Source organism: Triticum aestivum, chromosome 3D (assembly GCF_018294505.1).
Source record: "Triticum aestivum cultivar Chinese Spring chromosome 3D, IWGSC CS RefSeq v2.1, whole genome shotgun sequence".
NCBI lineage: Eukaryota > Viridiplantae > Streptophyta > Magnoliopsida > Poales > Poaceae > Triticum > Triticum aestivum.
Genome location: NC_057802.1, coordinates 16,621,099 through 16,639,226, shown reverse-complemented (window position 1 = coordinate 16,639,226; position 18,128 = coordinate 16,621,099). Strand labels below are relative to the sequence as shown.

At 48.4% G+C, this 18,128-nt stretch overlaps 3 protein-coding genes across 4 annotated transcripts; 2 read left to right on the top strand and 1 right to left on the bottom strand.

Moving 5' to 3' along the window:
- The first annotated feature begins 332 nt into the window (after positions 1-332).
- On the top strand, positions 333-4,774 carry LOC123076933 (uncharacterized). Of its 2 annotated transcripts, none has more exons than XM_044499092.1 (3): positions 333-2,748; positions 3,052-3,181; positions 3,710-4,774. In XM_044499092.1, exons 1-3 carry the CDS (start codon positions 946-948, stop codon positions 4,390-4,392), a joined length of 2,616 nt encoding a protein of 871 aa, XP_044355027.1. In that variant the 5' UTR covers positions 333-945; the 3' UTR covers positions 4,393-4,774. The 2 variants fall into 2 exon arrangements, with proteins under 2 accessions (XP_044355027.1, XP_044355026.1); XM_044499091.1 differs by having other exon boundaries at positions 337-2,748; positions 3,046-3,181; positions 3,710-4,681.
- Positions 4,775-5,632: 858 nt separating this feature from the next.
- Positions 5,633-6,650, bottom strand: LOC123073817 (uncharacterized). The gene has a single exon (XM_044496843.1). It carries the CDS (start codon positions 6,497-6,499, stop codon positions 5,909-5,911), a length of 591 nt encoding a protein of 196 aa, XP_044352778.1. The 5' UTR covers positions 6,500-6,650; the 3' UTR covers positions 5,633-5,908.
- A 4,677-nt stretch (positions 6,651-11,327) lies between these two features.
- On the top strand, positions 11,328-17,629 carry LOC123076932 (ruvB-like protein 1). The gene is made up of 12 exons (XM_044499090.1): positions 11,328-11,641; positions 11,737-11,925; positions 13,923-14,054; positions 14,207-14,356; positions 14,725-14,880; positions 15,596-15,730; positions 15,831-15,896; positions 16,137-16,243; positions 16,450-16,549; positions 16,629-16,720; positions 16,986-17,055; positions 17,138-17,629. Exons 1-12 carry the CDS (start codon positions 11,561-11,563, stop codon positions 17,225-17,227), a joined length of 1,368 nt encoding a protein of 455 aa, XP_044355025.1. The 5' UTR covers positions 11,328-11,560; the 3' UTR covers positions 17,228-17,629.
- The last annotated feature ends 499 nt before the right edge of the window (positions 17,630-18,128 follow it).

Below are 18,128 nucleotides of genomic sequence, written 5' to 3'. Positions count from 1 at the left end.
AGGCGTACGAATTCAAGGTTTAAAATATACTTTACTCTGGTCAGGGAGATGGGTCGTGAAAGCTACGCAGGGGAGATGGGCGGGCTCGCTTGTTCCTGTCGGTGGTCCGCGGCTCGCTCCATGGGCCATGGCTTTTCCATCAATTTTCTGGGCGTTTCTCGAGCTTTTTTGACCGGCCGCCACGCAGAAATCTAAACGAAAAGCCGCGCACTTCGGATCGCCAGGCCCCCCAACGGCACAGAGAAATAACTCCAAAACCAATTCCACTTGCTCGTCTCATCATCAGCATCCAGCATTCCAGCAGCTAGACTCGCCACGACAAGACCTCCGAGCAGTCCACATCTTCCGTTCCCCGTCCATGGCAACCAGCTGCAGCAACAGCCGATGAGCCTGCCATGTCCAGTCCAGTCCAGTCGAGTCGAGCCCATCCCCTTCTCACTCACACCAGTAGCTCTGTGTGAACACCAATAGCTAGCCCTTCTCCCCAGCCCAGCTCCGTCCCCAGCCTCGTTTCCCGTGCCAGCCAGGGAGAGAAGGCTGCTGCGCCTGCTGGCCGGCCGCTGCTCACCTGGCTTTCCTTCCTCGCGACGCGTCGCCCCGCCCACCCCCGTCCGCCTCACTCCCTGCCGACCCACCCCCACTGACGCCGCGGCCCGCGCCCCGCAGAGCCCCACCGGTCATCACCCACCCCCGCCACCTCCTCGCGCGGCGCGCCGAGGTGGCGGGTAGCGAGGCCTAGGTGCCGTTGCGTGCCACCTACTACAACATCCTCCACGCCCCCGCTTTTCCGCCCCCGGACCCAAGCACGGGTCGGCGAAAACAAGTACACACATCATCCCTCGCACGGCCAGGCCCAGCCGGACCTGACCTGACCTGACCGGAGCGAGCTTCGGACGACGGAGGAGCGAGCGAGCGGCGACGCCATTGCGGTGGCGGGGCGGGAGGATGGGCGGCGGCAGCCTGGCCATCGTGGAGAAGAAGCCGCCTTTCGGGGGCGGGGGCGCGGGGGGCTGCGCCGGCGGCGTGCTGTTCCACCTCCTCGACTGGCACCGCCGGCTCGCGCGCAAGCGCCGCCTCTTCTCCCCGCGCCGCCTGCTGCCCTCCGCCGTCCGCAGCTCCTCGCTCCGCAGGCTCGCGCCGCCGCCGCCGCCCTCTCCGGCGGCCCCGCAGCCCCCTCGTCACGCGCCGAGCGCGGCCGCCGGAGCCGATGGCAAAGACGCTGCCGCCCCTCCCGGCGTCGTCGCGCGCCTCATGGGCCTCGAGTCCTGGCCCGCCGCGCCGCCCAGGCCGCAGAAGCAGAGGAAGGTGGAGTCGACGGCGTCGGCCGGGGGAGGAGACAGTGAGCCGGCGCCGGTGGTGGTGATGCTGCCGCCGAGCCGGCGCCCGCCCGCGCCCGGGTCGCCCACGCACGCGCCGCGGAGCCACCACAGCGCCGACCTGCCGGCGAGGAGCCCCAGGCGGAGCCGGCTCGTGCACGCCGCCGCCTCGAGGCTGCTGGAGCCGGGCGCGCGCGCGAGCCCCAGGCTGCAGGCCATCGCGTACGCCTGCTCCTCGCCGCAGCACCGCGGCCACCCCGGCGCCTCGCAGCAGAGCTGGGGCACGCTCGAGCTCGACGACTTCCTGTCTCGCTCCGATAGCCTGTCGTTAGAGCGTCGCGCGCCTCCTCCACCGGAGCTGGATGCAGATCAACGGGGCAATGCCGTCTGCTGGCAGGAGACAGACTCCATGAACACCATGAGCGGCACTGCTGCTGCAGGCTCGGTGACAAGCACTAGTCATACCATTGTGGTGCCAAGAGTGGAGTCCTACGATGCACACACGAGTAGAGGCAGCAGCTCTGATGTGGATGCAATGCAAAGAGATTATAGGGCAAGAACTGGGGGAATGGGCAGTTATCCTGGGGTCAGATCGAGCGATGCCGGTGCCGGTGCCGGCGCAAGAACTGGTGAACAGAGGATGTTGCGCAAACGGGGAGCCTTGTCTAGGCCAGATGTTCCAAGGAGGGCTGTGTCTGGGAACTTGGCTAGTTCAACGCGGTCGATCGGCAATGCTCGTGAATCGGCACCTGCTGGTAGTAGGAGAGCAGCACACAATTCTGGCAGTAGTAGTATGAGGGCACCACAAAATTCTGGTCCGAGGAGGGAGTCGATGAGTTCGACCACCCGGCAAAGAAGCACACTAAGAGACGTGATCGACCGAAATGGGTCAGCGTCCACAAGTAGGGATACAAGCAATGCATCTGGGCAGAGGAGAGGATCACGCAAGAAAATCGACCGCAGTACCGCAGCCAGTAACAGAGGAGGTCGTAACACAGTTGCATTTGCCTCTAGTTCATCCGCGAGACCGGTGTCCAGGGCTTCATCGGACGACGGCAAAGTTTCAGAGCATAGAGGGCTCCGAGGCACACACCCCGATACCGGTTGCACAAGAACGCCATTGGTAGATGCCAAATGTTCTGAAGCCGAACCTTGTGCCGTGAGCGCCACGTCTGAGAAAGAGGAATTTAGGAGACTCCTGAAAGCAAAGGTGACCGAGCTTGGCCTGTCTGATAGGGTTGAACCAGGTGATGGTTGTTCGGCAAACTTGACTGTGTCGGTGCTCCAAGAGCTCATTTCTGCCCTTACTAATGACACAAACACCTCAGCATCCCAGAGTAGTAACTATTCGGATTCATCAGCTCCTTTGAATAATGCCGAGACTGTATATGATTCCAATGATCAATCACCTGATTTTCGCAAGCGTTATCAGGTGAGTTTAGATGTTACCTTGCTGCTTCGTGTTGTCTACTTTTTATGTCTTATGTTTACTTCAGTAATGTTGATTTTTGCATATCCTTAAACACTTTGTCTAATGATATAGACTGATGAATCCATGCCTGGTACATTTTGCGAATTTGTAGAAAATATATTATTGAATGCTGCCTGATCTTTACTGAAGTAATTGTGTACCAACTTGGATGACCTGCATTCATTGTACTGCGGTCACTAGTCACACTATTTTTTGTCTTGCTGACTTTTGAAATTTGAAAACATTCTTTTGTTCTAGTTCCAGGGTGACCAAGGGGCCGATTCTTCCGCTACATGCACAAACGATGAGCCCAATCAGCCGAGCCCGACATCAGTCCTCGAAGCATGCTTCTCAAACGATGCTTCCTCCTCAGGAAGTCCAACTGAAAAGATCGGTAAATATTTTTGTATCATCTTTAATGTTTGTACTAGAATGTAAGGATACTTTGTAGCTAGTAACATCAGCAAAGGAGTAGTTATCTACAAAGCTTGGTTGAAAGGCCTTTCTGAAAGAGAAAAGTGGGCTAGAAGATAAACTTCCCCCTTTATTTGTTTACTCGACTTCTGTCGCTGATCTGAAGTAGAAATATATGGTGACGAAACCTTAAATGAATAGCTATGTTTTGCGTAGAACGCATTTGGCAAGAAAATCAATTGCTTTAGTGCACGTCTTGACGCTGTATCGAGGTAAGCATTACGATGAGTAGCACAGGAAACAACAAATAATTTACATGTATCGCTGATATTGGAACTACTATAACAGTTTTCTGTTATTCTAGTTAATTTGTTCGGCTTAAATTAACACTTCTTAGAAAGAAGCTTAAAATATTTTTGATTTACAGACTGGATTACATTAGTAGGTTTTGACGTGTGTGATGGAGTAGAGTATGATGGTAATGCATGGTTTCTTCTTTTGTTTGCAGAGAGTACAGAATTCTTTATTTCAATGGAGAACAAAATGGAAGATCTCTTCAATCTTGAGTCTGACATTGTTGACTTGTCCATGTCCATCGACACAACAAAGACTGATGATCATGTCAGCAATGCTGAAATACCATGTGTTCAAAGCTCTCCAGAGCATGATTTTGAATTCCTAGAAGGCAGGCTCCACAGCATTGGAGAGGCCATTGCGAATGCCGAGCTGCTTCTGGACAGTAGCCTCTTCTGTGGCACACCGTCAAGCCTATCACTCCATTCTTTCATCGTCGAGATGCTGGAGACCGTCGAAGCCGTCTTCGGCGTTGGAACGGAGGGCAGCTTCGGCTTCAAGGAAGAAAACAACTGCCAGCGCACCAACTTTCTGTTCGACTGCATTGTCGAATCGCTGGACTCGAAGTTCCGCGATTTCGGGAAATGCGGGTACAAGGCTTTGTTGCGAATGCCCCTCACCCTGAGCAAGGACCTGCTGAAGAGGGAGATATCCGAAGAGATCGGCAACTGGAGCGAGATCTCGTCGGACCAGGCCGCCGAGAAGGAGCTTGACCAGGTGGTGGCGGCGAGGTGGGACGCGTGCCGGACCGAGGCGTTCGACATCAGCGTCGCCATCGAGGACGACATACTCGAGGCCCTCGTCGGTGAGTTCGCCTTGGACCAATGCTGCTACTGAAAGTGTGGAAGTTTACTGGTTGACATGGCATTGGTCAGGCATGAGAAACACTTTGCAGATATGTACTCTATTTCTCCTCCGAAGATGTTGTACAGCGTCATGTAGTCATATGGACGCCCCCCACCCCGGTTATTTTCCCTTTTGTGTACTACTGGCTAACTGAAACGTGCTAAGTGTATGCACTGTTTTTTTTTTAACCTTCAGAGGCATTTCCTGCTGTTTCACTGAATAATGCCAAGGACTAGCAAGCTTTTATGGTACGGTTGTAGTACATCATGTTTTCTCTTCAGCAATTTTTGCCGGAGCTCCTGTGTATGTTGTCCAAGGCCATTTTGCCTTTGTGTAGCGATGATGGAAGAAATCAAGGTGGATCTTTTCTTTTGGGGAAGAAGGTTAAACCCCCGGCCTCTGCATCATATTGATATTGATATGTACCTTTTGCTATGAATATCCAATTTGATATCCGTGTTCAGATGAGCCTGGTGAACAGTAACGCGATTAAAAATAGAAAAATTCTGAATTTATTTTGCAAGCGATGTGCATGTGCGTGATGTTTGTGCAAAATTTGGTGATGTTTGGCCATTCCAAGAGCGCACGGTAAAAAAGACAAATCCAGGCATGAACTGTGAAGTATTGTTTTTCAAATATTTCTTGACACGAATTTGTTTTTTCTGTCACGAGCTCCTCGAATGTTCAAATATCACCAAATCTGGCACGTACATCATGCGCTCAAACATCTTTCTGCTTCCCTTTTGTGCTAGATCTATCTTGCGGACCTTGCAAATCCCTCTGAAAAACGAGAACACCTTTGTCTCAAGCGCTTTAACCTTTCCGGCATCATGCCGTTGTGATCCGTGAACGAGCTCCCACCTTGCGAGCATGGTGGAATTTTCAATGCTGCATTTTCCTGGACTTGCTCGAGTTGTTGAAGTATAATAACTCGGCAGGAAACAGGCAAGGATCAGAGAACAAAACGGCGCCGGTTCTCGAAGCAGAGCAGAGCAGAGCCGAGCATTCTCTGCATCCGGAAAAGCGCTCCTCGATGCACTTTGTTTTAACAAAGGGAGATACGGCAACCGCGCCTTGAGAGAAACGCTCTTATCACATTGTATACGGCCAACTTTCCCATGATTTGCTCTCCTTCGGTTCTTCTGATTTTTAAATTTAAATTTAAATGGATATAGACAACTGAACTCGAACGGAGATCATGAATCTGTAACGCGTGCCGCACTGGCATGACTGAAGAATAGTAGCACAAAATACAGATTTGAACTCGGAGAACGTTTATCAGCACCACAACAAAGTCAACAACAAGGAATTTTGGGTAAATTCAGACACATGAGTGAACATGATACGTACTACTTGAACAGCAACACTGTGCGAGAGGAACCAAGAGCAAACACACTGTAACCGAAGGAACTGCAGCCAAGATAGCTAGCGACAATTCTGCCAAGACCAAGAAACGAAGGCGAAATGCAGACAGACAGAGTCGTCCATGGATCCGGCCGGCATAGAGCTAGAGGAGGCGCCTCTGCTGCATCCTCATCTCCTCGTAGAACCTCTCGATGAACCGCTCCGCCCGGCCGTCCACCTCCTCGTCCCCCCCGCCCTCGCACTCCACCTCCACTTCCTCATCCTCCTCCTCCTCCTCCTCGCCGTGGTACGCTTGCTCGCCGTACCCGTACGACGCGGCGTCCTCACCGGCCCGTTCGTCGTCCTGCAGAGCCCGAGGCAGGGGAAGCAGGCCGTCGAGCACAGCGACGTCGATCCCGCCGTCCCCGTCGAAGACGCCGAGGCCGCACCCGCCGCCGCAGAGCAGCGCGGCGAGGACCGTCCTGGCCCGGCTCCTGCGCTTGGCGCGCCACGCGGAGACGCCGGGCGGGCGGGGCAGGAGCAGCGGGGAGCCGGACGGGGAGAACTGGTACTCGCCCACGTAGGCGTAGTTGTAGTGGCGCAGGCGGCGCGCGCGGCGCTTCTTGAAGAGGAGCAGGGTCCGCGCCGCCCTGGCCTTGGAGAGCGGCGTGAGCGGCAGGGAGAGGATGGCCATGGCCCTGCCGAGGATGCGGGGCGCGGAGCAGGAGGACGGGGAGGAAGAAGACCTCGGCATGGCCGGCCGGGTTCTTGGCTTGGGCTTGGTTTCCCTCTCTTTGTCACATTCAAAATGGGCCAAGGTGGCGGACACAGTGATCGTGGTGGTGGTGGTTGCTGGCCGCAGGTGGGGTGGTTTTATGGGCTCGTGGTCGAGCTCGTCGGGCTAGCCGTTCGCCCGAGACGATCGTGCGTGCGTACGTAGAGGAAAGCTTTGCGTTGCGTCTTAAAGCGCCTTTACGGTTTGCATCTCGGGGCTGCTGCGACGAAATCGAAATCTGCGCACTCATTACTGCCTGACGAGATCTCTCTGGCTTCCTGGCGTACGCACGTAGGAGTACGCACGCAGGCCTCGTGATGGATCATCACTCACTCGGATCAGTGGGATATCTTAATGCGAAGACAGTAGGATAGTATGGGCTTGTGGAGTACAGCCAGTCGGCAGTGTAAATGTGTAATTTTCTCCGGCGACCATCATGGCCGGGGTCGTATACCGCGTACAGTAGCTTTTTTCTTTGGCGTCCGTGTTAGCAAGGGAGAAACGGCGACCCGTTCCGTGTTTTGCATACGGTTTAGGGTTACGGTGATGAACTAATGCGTGCGTGATTGCACCAGCTTGATTCGGATCGTGGGGCTCAAGACTCGAGAGCAGATTACGCGCGCATGGTTGGGCAACGGCGCGCTCCAGGAAGGAGATGGAGCGGAGTCGGTCGGGCTCTCGTGCTGGTGGTGGACTCGTGGGGTCGCAGCCTGGAAAGCGTCTCCGCGCCGTGCCTACCCAGGCCGGTGGCTCTGAGCTGGCCCCTTTTCGAACCGAGCTAGCCGTTGCCGTTGGCGCCTCTGGAGCCTCAAAGTGAACCCCATCCCCATGCCGCTCGCGTCACGGCCACCGTCCCCGACTTTCTGGCCACGCTCGCGCGCGCACACACAGAGTGACTGACTGACGCCTTGGCCACCTGACCGGACCTGGCATACGAAATTTATCTTCAGATCCGAGCACGCACGTACGTGTACTGCTGCTTCGGCAGCCTGGCCGTACGTTCGTTCCTCGCCGGCTGAATTCAGTCGCTGGATCCGCATTCACTCCAGTCCCTCGGGTGGTTGTGGTTCGTTCGTCCTCCAACACCACACCTGCTACTCGTACCTTTTTTTTTGCGGGGACCTGCTACTCATACCGGATTTGCATCTACTCACAAACGTTCAGCATATACCTACGACGGTACGAATACTTACATATATAGCACGAGTACTGCCAGGGCAGATAGTAGATATACGTACGTACGTGAGCAGGTCGATCGATCGACTCGCTCGTCAAAATACCGTACGTGAGCAGGAGCAGGAGCGTCCGTTTTCCGTTACTCAATACCCAAGCCTTTTCTTCTTCTTCTTCTTCTCTACTACCACCACCCCTGGATTTGGCTGTGTGCAGATGCGAGCTACTCCTACTCTGTACTGATGTTCAAAAAACAAAAAGGCGCCGTTTGCTTTTATTTGGATCTATGCGTGTCGTCCCTTGGTGCTTGTTTTCTTTGACTAGCGTGCCCGTGGACATTTACTCTGACCGGCGTCCGTGCCAGGAGCATTCCTTAGGTGTGTGACTCTGGCTGTGGGCAAAGACAAACACAAGGGCCGGATAATGAACGCTTTCTTGGAGAAATTCGAGAGATTGTAGCATAACCATAATCTATTGCTCGTCATAGAAAACGAAGTGCCCTTCTTTTTAAGGTGAACTTTGAGAACGCTTATGGTAAAAATTAAATAGCATTTTATTTACCAAATGTTGAAGTTAATTTATTTTTTTCCAAATCAATGATGTAATTGGATTATGCATACTATGAGATGGGGTCATGTGGGGGTTAAGGTTTTTTTAGGCACGACACGGTTTATTGATCATTCAGTAGCCATGTTTACAGGTATTGCATTGGGATCAAAAGGAGTTTCCAACCAAATATGACGGCCAATATCTAGAGTAGCTGCGTGTTTTGCGTGGCAATGAGCCTCAAAGTTAAAATTTCTACGCTCGTGGACTAAGATACATTTCTCCAAGAGCTCTACTTTCTCTTAACTCTGATGATTGCACCATACACACCGATTGAACTTTGCTCGATGTCATTCACCCCAACCTGACAATCAGACGCATTTACTAGCCTTGTGAGTGAGAGGTATTCGGCCAAAGCAAGACCCTCCCGACATGCAAGGGCTTCAATGGTATCAGGGTCTGAAATATTTTGCACAACGATCGCCGAGGCTCCAGCATACACGCCTTGCTTCGTTCTGCAAAGAGCAACAAGGGCAGCCCTACCGCCATTCCTGCAAAAAGCTCTGTCCATGTTTATTTTCGCACATCCCCCCTCTGGAGGAAGCCACTTCTGATTGATGTCTTGTACAGGTTTCGGTGCTGCAGACTTGGGTGTATGTATTGCATATTTGCATTGAGCTCTCAGAGATAAGAGGTAACAAACTGGTGAATGGAGCTTGGACTCTTGTAGATGTTTTCATGAATAGCTTTCCTCCTTGAAGAGCAGATTGCCCATAGAGTAACAATCATCTTTGTAAACTACACATGTGATAGTAAGTCGTTCATCACAAACAACCAATTTTTGGCATCTGGTTCCGTGCACGTCGTCGTGCACTCTGTGATGCACTCGTTACATATTGCCCAGGTGCACCGAGAGGTCGGGCAATCCAGCAACGAGTGCCTCCATGAATCCTAACACCCGCAGACGGAGCAGCAGCTGGATGTTATGTTGCTTACGTTTTCATGCCGGGTGTGACACATGCAACGCAGTTACATCTTGAGTATGCACCTACAACTGGGTCGCGTATAAAAGTTATGTGTCGAGGATGGACACACAATTGTGTTGCTCTAGTTGCGTGTAAAGGCTGGACATACAACTGGGGTCGTCGGGAGTTGTGTGTCGAGGGTGGACATGCAACTAAGGTCGGGCGAGTTGCGTGTCAAGGGTGGACATGCTATTAGGCCGGGCTAGTTTGCGTTTAAGGGTGGGCATGCAACTGGGGTCGGGCGAGCTGCGAGTCAAGGGTGGACATGCAATTGGGTCAGACTAGATCTCTTCCCCACATCCAGTATCCGTCTAATGCCGACGAGTACCGGGGCATATGGTATCGTTCCATGCTTTCTGGTGGTGATTTTGGAGACAGTTAGTGGTAAGTACAGTTTAATTGCAAGGACAAGTAGTATTGGTATGTCCTGATCCACCCGCATTTGCATCGTGCTAGCACTAAGGCTTTTTAAGTTGAGTGTCCAATTTTGGTGCCTGCTACCATGTCGGTAATCAAGAAATTTTATCAGATTGTGGTGCTTCTAATTTGTACTCCTGATTTGAATTTTGCACTGAAGAGTTCTAGATGACTACCTATTTAGCGGCCCAATGGCAAGCTTGTTGATATACTGTAGTGGTGAACGGATACCGTGACTTTGTTGTCGTGGGACTGAGGTTATCGATGAGAGAATGCATATATTTAGGCCCCGTTCGGATGTCCGCTGGCTTCTCCAAAAGCCAGCTTCTCGTGGCGCTGGGCGAGCGTTCGGCAGCAACGTGGGAGAGCTGTAGCGAGAAAACGGTTCGGAAGGGCAGTATCGATGTAATTTCCAGCAAGGTGCGAGAGCTGTAGCGAGAAAACGGTTCGGCTAGCACTTCGGAAGGGCAGTATCGATGTAATAACGACCAACTCCCACTTCTCGTTTCCGCGAAGCTGCTCGACAGCTGCTCCAGAAAATTGCACTGCGGCATTCTGTTTCTCCAGAAGCTGGCTTCTAGGAGCCGTCGCGTTCGGCCAGCTTCTCGCCAGCTTCTCAAGAAGCGCGGACGCGGAGGACTTCCGAACGGGCTCTTAGTCCACACTTTTCATCCCCTTTTTCCATCACCTAGTAGCAGTTTTCTGTGCACTATGCTAATAGTAATTTTGTTAAGTAAACTAGGTAGCAATGCAAGCTAATCGGCATGAGTACCTGTAATGAAAAGATAGTTTGTTGTGGTAAAAACGCGTGGACAATGGACATACTGATTCGGTGAGCAGCGGCGAGGATATATGCCAATTCTAAGAAAAAGTGTACATATCTACAACGCATGCAGATGCGGAGATGTCCATAATATAGATGTGCAGATTAAATCATTATGCTTGCTGTTCGAACATAAGTTTGATTCTTCAGTCTTGTTTCAATTTGAGAAGCACTAATTTAGTCCAGTAACATACACTTCCTTGAGACTGGATCCAGTTCGTGATGTGTGGCACATTTATTTTTTTTCCGTAGGGAAGCAGATAAGAGAAGGCAATCAGATTTTAGTTTCTTGTTGATGGCAGTGAAATTGACTACAACATTGATCTTCCAAATGGAGAAAACTAGCGCCACCCCGCCCTCGCGAGTCTTGGCATGCATGACAAATCTGTGTAGTGTACCAACCCTCTCAGGTGAATTCTGGGCATTGAGAGTGATAGTTTTTTTTCTTGCCTCTTTATGACAATATGTCTACTTAAGCTTTTTATTTTGTTTTTGCAGAATTGACCCTTGAATTAAGTGATGCCAACTCTTTTAAGAGATGAATTCCACTTTGCTTCCGTTTGATGAATTCTCTACACCTGAGAAGAGACAATGCTTTTCTCTAGATGTAAGTAGAATGCAGATTTATGTGTGTTTACCTCTGACAAGATGTTCAAGTTTTTCTTCTCTTCGTACTATTTGTAATCTCTGGATGTTCAAGTTTTTCCGCTACAAAGGTCTTTTCCAAGGATGTAAACGCGAATTGTACCTGAGCCTATCTGTACCGCTGGATGCAAATCCAGTGGCTCAAAACATCTCCTACTAAGCCCACATCGAACGCAAGTCTCTCCCAACCCTAACCCGCTTCCCTCTTATCGCAGCTCTCCGTCGGCGCCTCCCTCTGCTCTGCCCCCCAAATCGCCGCCACCTTCCTGCACCACCGGCGCGAACCCCCCCTCGCTCTCTCCAGTCTACTCTGCGCCGCCGCGTCGTCTTCTCGCCCCCGCACGCGCCTCGGCGGCTAACCCTAGCCGCCTCGGGAGAGAGAGAGAAAGATCGGCGGCGGCGGCAGCGGCGATGAGGATCGAGGAGGTACAGTCGACTTCGAAGAAGCAGCGCATCGCCACCCACACCCACATCAAGGGCCTCGGCCTCGACGTAACTCTCCTGCTGCTTCTCTGCTCCCCCTGCGGGCTTACGAGTGTTTCCCCGAATTTTCCTTCTCAGGACTCATTTGCTTCTCTTTTTTGCAGGCCAATGGGACGGCGATAGGGATGTCGGCGGGGTTCGTGGGGCAGGCGGAGGCGAGGGAGGCCTGCGGGCTGGTGGTCGACATGATCCGCCAGAAGAAGATGGCTGGACGCGCGCTGCTCCTTGCCGGCCCGCCTGCTACCGGCAAGACCGCACTCGCTCTCGGCATCTCCCAGGAGCTGGGCAGCAAGGTCCGTCCGTGCCTCTAATTCATCCTCCTTTCCCTCCCTCACAAATTGCTAGTACAACTTTTACTGCTACTGTTACATGTTTGTTTGGCTGCAATGTACAACTTGTTTTCCGGACTAGATTTGGACTAGTTAATCCAAACTAGCAAAAATGTCCATGCTTGCGATGGGAGATAAAATATCACCTCCCGTCCGGAGAGAGCCAGAGAGGACATGATTAGTTCTCAACAGCTAGCTAGTGAAATGTGGTGCCCCCATCCGAAAGCTTCATCTTCCACCGGAAGAGCATTTGCACCGATGCCTTGCTGAAATGATGCATTGACTATCTCGAACCTGTGCCAAGAAAATCTCAAACCTGCAGGTAAGGAACATTGCATTATAAAGACTCACGAAATCTCAAACCTGCACAATCATGTTTTCATAGCAAAAAGCCCAAGCAAACAAGGCAACATTTACATGAATGCAATGCCCATACTTACGCATATAAAATTGTGTGATTGTAATCTCTTTATTCTTCTGTTATCACTGACTTCACTGAAATCAATCACCAACACAACAGGGGGTGTGACATGTTCAAACTATCCCCTCACAATCATGAAGCTAGACAGGGTGTGCGTGATACAGATGCATGGGGCGTTGCCAGAGTACTTCCTTGGACGAATGCCATGGTCGTGTCATTCGCCATCAATCCGGATGACAGCAGGATCCTCCAATCCTCCCTGTATCTCTTCCCAAACCGCCATACCAAAAGCACTTGCTGTTGTTGCACATGTACGAATTGAAAACAGGTCTGATTTTGTACACTCTGGTCATCAGGGAGCGACGTGCCAGAAATCTGAAAAAAAACACCCATCTGGGACGTCGATTGTCTTCCCGTCTCCCGGCGACGCATCCTCGCCTTCTTTGCCGGCAACGTGCACGGCAGGGTTAGGGCAGTCCTCCAGCAATGGGTCGCGGGCAGGACCACGACATGAGGGCGTATGCCTCTGAATCGTCTAGTTCAGGAGTGAGACGTGTGAAGGAGTCTGACGCGGTCACGCTTTTTTTTCCTGTTTGTTTCCCTTTGGGCTTTTGAAGCGCCGTATGAGGGGCCGTCCGCCAGGAGGTGTGACGGACAAAAAAAAGGTGACGGATCAAATCAAGATTTTATTTAAGGCAGCACTGCGGTAAGGTCACGGGAGCCCAGAACATAAACGTGGCCCAATAACAGCATCAAGTTTTTTCAGGAGCCCAATAACAAAAACTGCGCAAAAAATAGTACCACCTCGGATAGTAAAAATTCTCAGAAATTCATAAATAATAATGTGGGTGAATGGATTAAAAAATTGGAGAAACGCACCTTGCTTTATTAGTAGGTAGGTATAGGTATAGATATAGATATAGATTTGGAGGCTAGGTTGTTACTACCTTACTGGACAGTCCTTGATCGTTTAGTCTCTTCTCTTTTCAAAAAATGTTAACTTACTGCTTGTGAAGAGCAGCTGTATGATGAACAGGCAGCTCTGCATTTGCAAGGTCTCATCTAGTTCTAGTAAGACAGGCAACCAAATTAATTCACCGAGCTCTGACCATTGAAGCATTCACCTTTTCATTTTGTTGTAGCTGGGATGTTGCTAGAGTGGTTGAATTACATTTCATCTACTTAACTAAATTGGTGTTCTGTAGTATCATTTTAGCTAGTAATGTGTTACCATTTGTCTTGGTCATTAAAAATTTATTTTGAGTTCTATATTCTGCTTCTCGCTGGTCCAAAATATTTCAGTATGCTGCCCTGCTAATGGGAAGTATGCTGTTCTTTAGAAAATATACTTACTCCAAAACGCTGGAGTAAATTTGGTGGATCGCTAGCATTTGCTAGCAATTTATCAGGCTGTCTTGTCCATTACATTCAATGTATATGATTTTTTGCAGTGAACTATATATTGATTTACATTTGATGCCCTATGTCTATTTCTGTTTTGGAAGAAACTTCAATCTTCTCTTGCTATTCTGGAATGCAGGTCCCTTTCTGTCCTATGGTAGGATCAGAAGTGTACTCTTCAGAGGTCAAGAAAACTGAGGTGCTGATGGAAAATTTTCGTAGAGCTATAGGTTTGCGTATAAAGGAAAACAAAGAAGTCTATGAAGGAGAGGTAGGAGTGGCATATATGCTCCTTTTCAAATTTGAAAAAGATACCGTTCTTGAATTAGTGTTTTACTTGATATGAATACTTTCTTTGTCATCATTTTCTAATACAACTAATGTTCTAGTGCTTGTGGCTATATTATTTTGCTTGCCTTTTAGGTTACAGAGCTTTCCCCAGAAGAATCTGAGAGTTCAACTGGTGGATATGGGAAAAGCATTAGCCATGTAGTAATTGGCCTGAAGACTGTAAAAGGGACTAAGCAACTAAAGTTAGATCCTACAATTTATGATGCTTTAATCAAGGAAAAGGTTACTATCTGCTACCTACCCTCCCTTGCTCTCTGCCTCTGTTGCTAGACTGTTAAGTTGCATTTGTATTTTTGCTTTGAATTACAGTGGGTGGATTGTGTATCTCAGGTGTTCAGAATATTGTCTTTATGCAATATATAACATGTGCAAACTCATGGCAAGTATTTACTCATGGAAACTCACACCCATGATCATATTTCTCTTGTTCATTGTTAGATGTTCTATTATGGCATAACAAAACATCGTGAGACTTTACTTAAATTGAGATATGATGCATTATAATTTACTTTCGTTGCTTTGCCTTGGTTCTCCTACTTGTCTTCTGCATGAAGCTGGTTAACATTTGATCATTTGTATACGGGATGCAGGTGGCAGTCGGTGATGTTATATACATTGAAGCTAACAGCGGTGCAGTGAAAAGAGTTGGCAGATGTGATGCTTTTGCTACAGAATACGATCTTGAAGCAGAGGAGTATGTGCCAATTCCCAAAGGGGAAGTCCACAAGAAAAAAGAAATAGTGCAGGTACAAATTTGACGCTAGTTCAGCCTTATAATTTGTTTGCATGTACACTTGTTCAGCCAATTCTGCATTGTACCATCCATAAAAGAACTTTTTGGTAATTGGATCTGAGATAATATAGTATGCAATTGCAGCATATTATATCTAATCTAAAGGATCAAGGTGGAAGCATGCTGCATTTGTTAAGATGAAGCTTCTTATTATTATAATGTTGCTCAAGCATGCTTAAATATGTGGTTTCCCTGCCAGGTAGTTGTAAGTTGCTTGCTCCCGCTAAATTCCAGAAAATAGAAACGGAAAATCCATAACCTAAGGATTAATAAGATTGTATCAAATACTCAGTCCACATTATTAATTGCGCCTTCCTGGATAAGAAAACATAAAGTTCGCGAGCTAATAAGATTGCGCGCCATTTTTTTGATCATCCGCTCAAACCCAGTTAACTATTATCTTCTTGAATTCACCAATTAAGTAGGAATCGTTGTTCTTGTTCTGTCTAAAGAAAGTTAGAATCATCCTTTACGTACCTACATCCGACGAAGGACAATTGTGTTCAGCGTGGTTTGTTCTCTATTTTCTCTCGGTGGGTGATAATCTTTTCCAATAGCATAGAGTGAAAATTCCTGTTTGTGTTGTAACATAGAAGCGTATTCTTCTTGTTTTCAAGTTCAATGCAAGTCAACTGAAAGAAGTAAATTATATGCTTTCATCTGCATAGGACGTTACACTGCATGACCTTGACGCCGCAAATGCCCAGCCGCAAGGAGGCCAAGATATTTTGTCCCTTATGGGCCAGATGATGAAGTCACGGAAGACTGAAATCACTGAGAAGCTGCGCCAAGAGATCAATAAGGTTTCAAAATTCTCGTTATGCAACATTTTATTTATTTAAGTTTGGATCAAATTTTGATAGACCTATTGGAATGGGTGCCTTTTCTTTTGTATGGTCATAGGTGGTTAACAGATATATTGACGAAGGTATTGCAGAGCTTGTACCTGGTGTGCTGTTCATTGATGAGGTATTATATTATTATCTCAGGATTGAAAATCTACTTGTCTTCGTAGGTTTGTTTTGGATTTCCTAAAATATGAATGAGCTTGGGCTTGTTTATTTCCAACTTCTCCTATTGCCAAATAAACTAGTGTCCATCTTGTGGAGCAGCATTGTTCTCCTGAACTAATTGGCTTTATGTTACTAAATGGTAGAACTATGCCTTACAGTGATCTGTTTTCATTAATGATAATAATTTTATCTGTAGGTTCACATGCTGGACATTGAGTGCTTCTCTTATCTTAATCGTGCTCTTGAGAGCCCATTATCGCCAATTGTAATACTCGCTACAAACAGAGGAATATGTACTGTAAGGTAAGAAATTTGATTTAGTTGTTGTGAATTGCTCCATGCTGAACTGCAATACCGGAATCCCTGGCAGCGCCTTGCAATTATGCCCACTTTAGGCGCTTAGGCATCAGGGCGGTGTGCTCGCCTTTCCGCCTTAAAAACATTGCTCTTATGTACTATTTTGCCATTATTATACATCTTATGATTGTACAACTCTTTTATTTATTCAGGGGAACTGACATGACAAGTCCCCATGGTATCCCAGTCGACCTCCTAGATAGGTTGGTTATCGTACGGACACAGATATATGGCCCTATCGAGATGATCCAGGTTCCTATTTCCTGTCTTATCATGTGTTCAACTTTCCTATGTAGAAATGCATTTAATGTTTGTTTATTGTGCGTTGCAGATACTAGCTATTAGAGCACAAGTGGAGGAGATTGAAATTGATGAAGACAGTCTTGCATTTCTAGGAGAGGTTGGGCAGCAGACATCTTTGAGGTATGGTTCTTGTTGTTGTTTCGGATTATGTGCACACATTTGCATCCCATGCCAAGATTAGAAATGCGAAATTAAGTTAAATTTAGCTGGAATGTGGGTTGGAAGGACTTTCTCGAGCCTTTAAAGTTAGGACAGTTTCCAACCTGTTTTATTGCTGTCATCCCACTTTTAGTGTTCTACTTATTTGAATTTCAACATGTCTGTATGTCTAGTGTAATCATTGTTGGTTCTAATGGGTTGTAATATATCTTGAATCTCTTTGCAGACATGCTATTCAGTTGCTGTCACCTGCTAGCGTAGTTGCCAAGGCTAATGGGAGAGAGAAGATCTGCAAGGTATATGTTGAATTTCAGTAACATGTCATCTTCGTAGCCTGATTTCAGTCACTTGTAGTCTGACTTCACGATCCTCTGTCAGGCTGATCTTGAAGAAGTTCGTGTTCTGTATTTGGACGCAAAGTCCTCTGCTCAGTTGCTTCATAAGCAGCAGGGAAGTTACATCACCTAAATTACCCTTGCACAAGAATTCTCAGCTGCCGGCTCAGGTGACTGGACTGTCTTCCCCTACCTTGACTTGGTAAGCAGGCGCTGACTTCAAGAGCACAGTTGGGGGCATTGTTTTTGTAGCAGGTGCACTCTGGACTGGACTTCCATTGGTTCCAGAGGACAATTTGATTCTGGTCTCTGGCTTCTGTTTGCTGATTAGATTTAGATTATGTGTAGGGATTATTGTGCATCTTCGTTGCCCTTGCTAATTAATGGTTAGATCTCGTTTCCCCCCTTCGACTACCAGTCAGCCTTGGATGTATCAGGTCGTGATTCCTTTATGGTAGAACTGGAATTTCTTGGATTATGTCTTGTGTTAAGACCGTCTCAACTTATTGAGCATGCCATTGCACGTTGCCTTTGAGACCGACTCAACTTGTTGAGCATGTCATTGCTTGTTGTGCTGTAAGTTTGCCTTGTGTAACGTTACTTCCTGTGATCCATATTAATTGATGTTGGTTTAGTACAAAGTTGTACTAACTTTGTAAGTACTAAACTAGTGTCAATTAATATGAATTGGAGGTTGTAGATGAATTCATCTACTGTTTTTTTGCTCCATAAAAATCCACTGCCATTATAAGAGGCCAATAAAACGTGGTACTTTGTTTTGTTTCTAATCACAGGCTTCATTTATTAGCTCAAGTTAGAATAATTACCACATGTAGGCATATGATTGATAATGAGGCTGATTGGTTTGCAGCCAATTTGTGGCATGCCAGTTGTTGGCAAGCCTATTTGCAAAGCTGGAAGTTGCCAACGATTGGCATGTTTGGCTGCCAATTGGTAAGGTAAAAAAAGATGGTATGCGGTGTCAACATGCTTGTCTATCAACCTGGTGAAGAAATTGTTGGTGCTGGTGAATG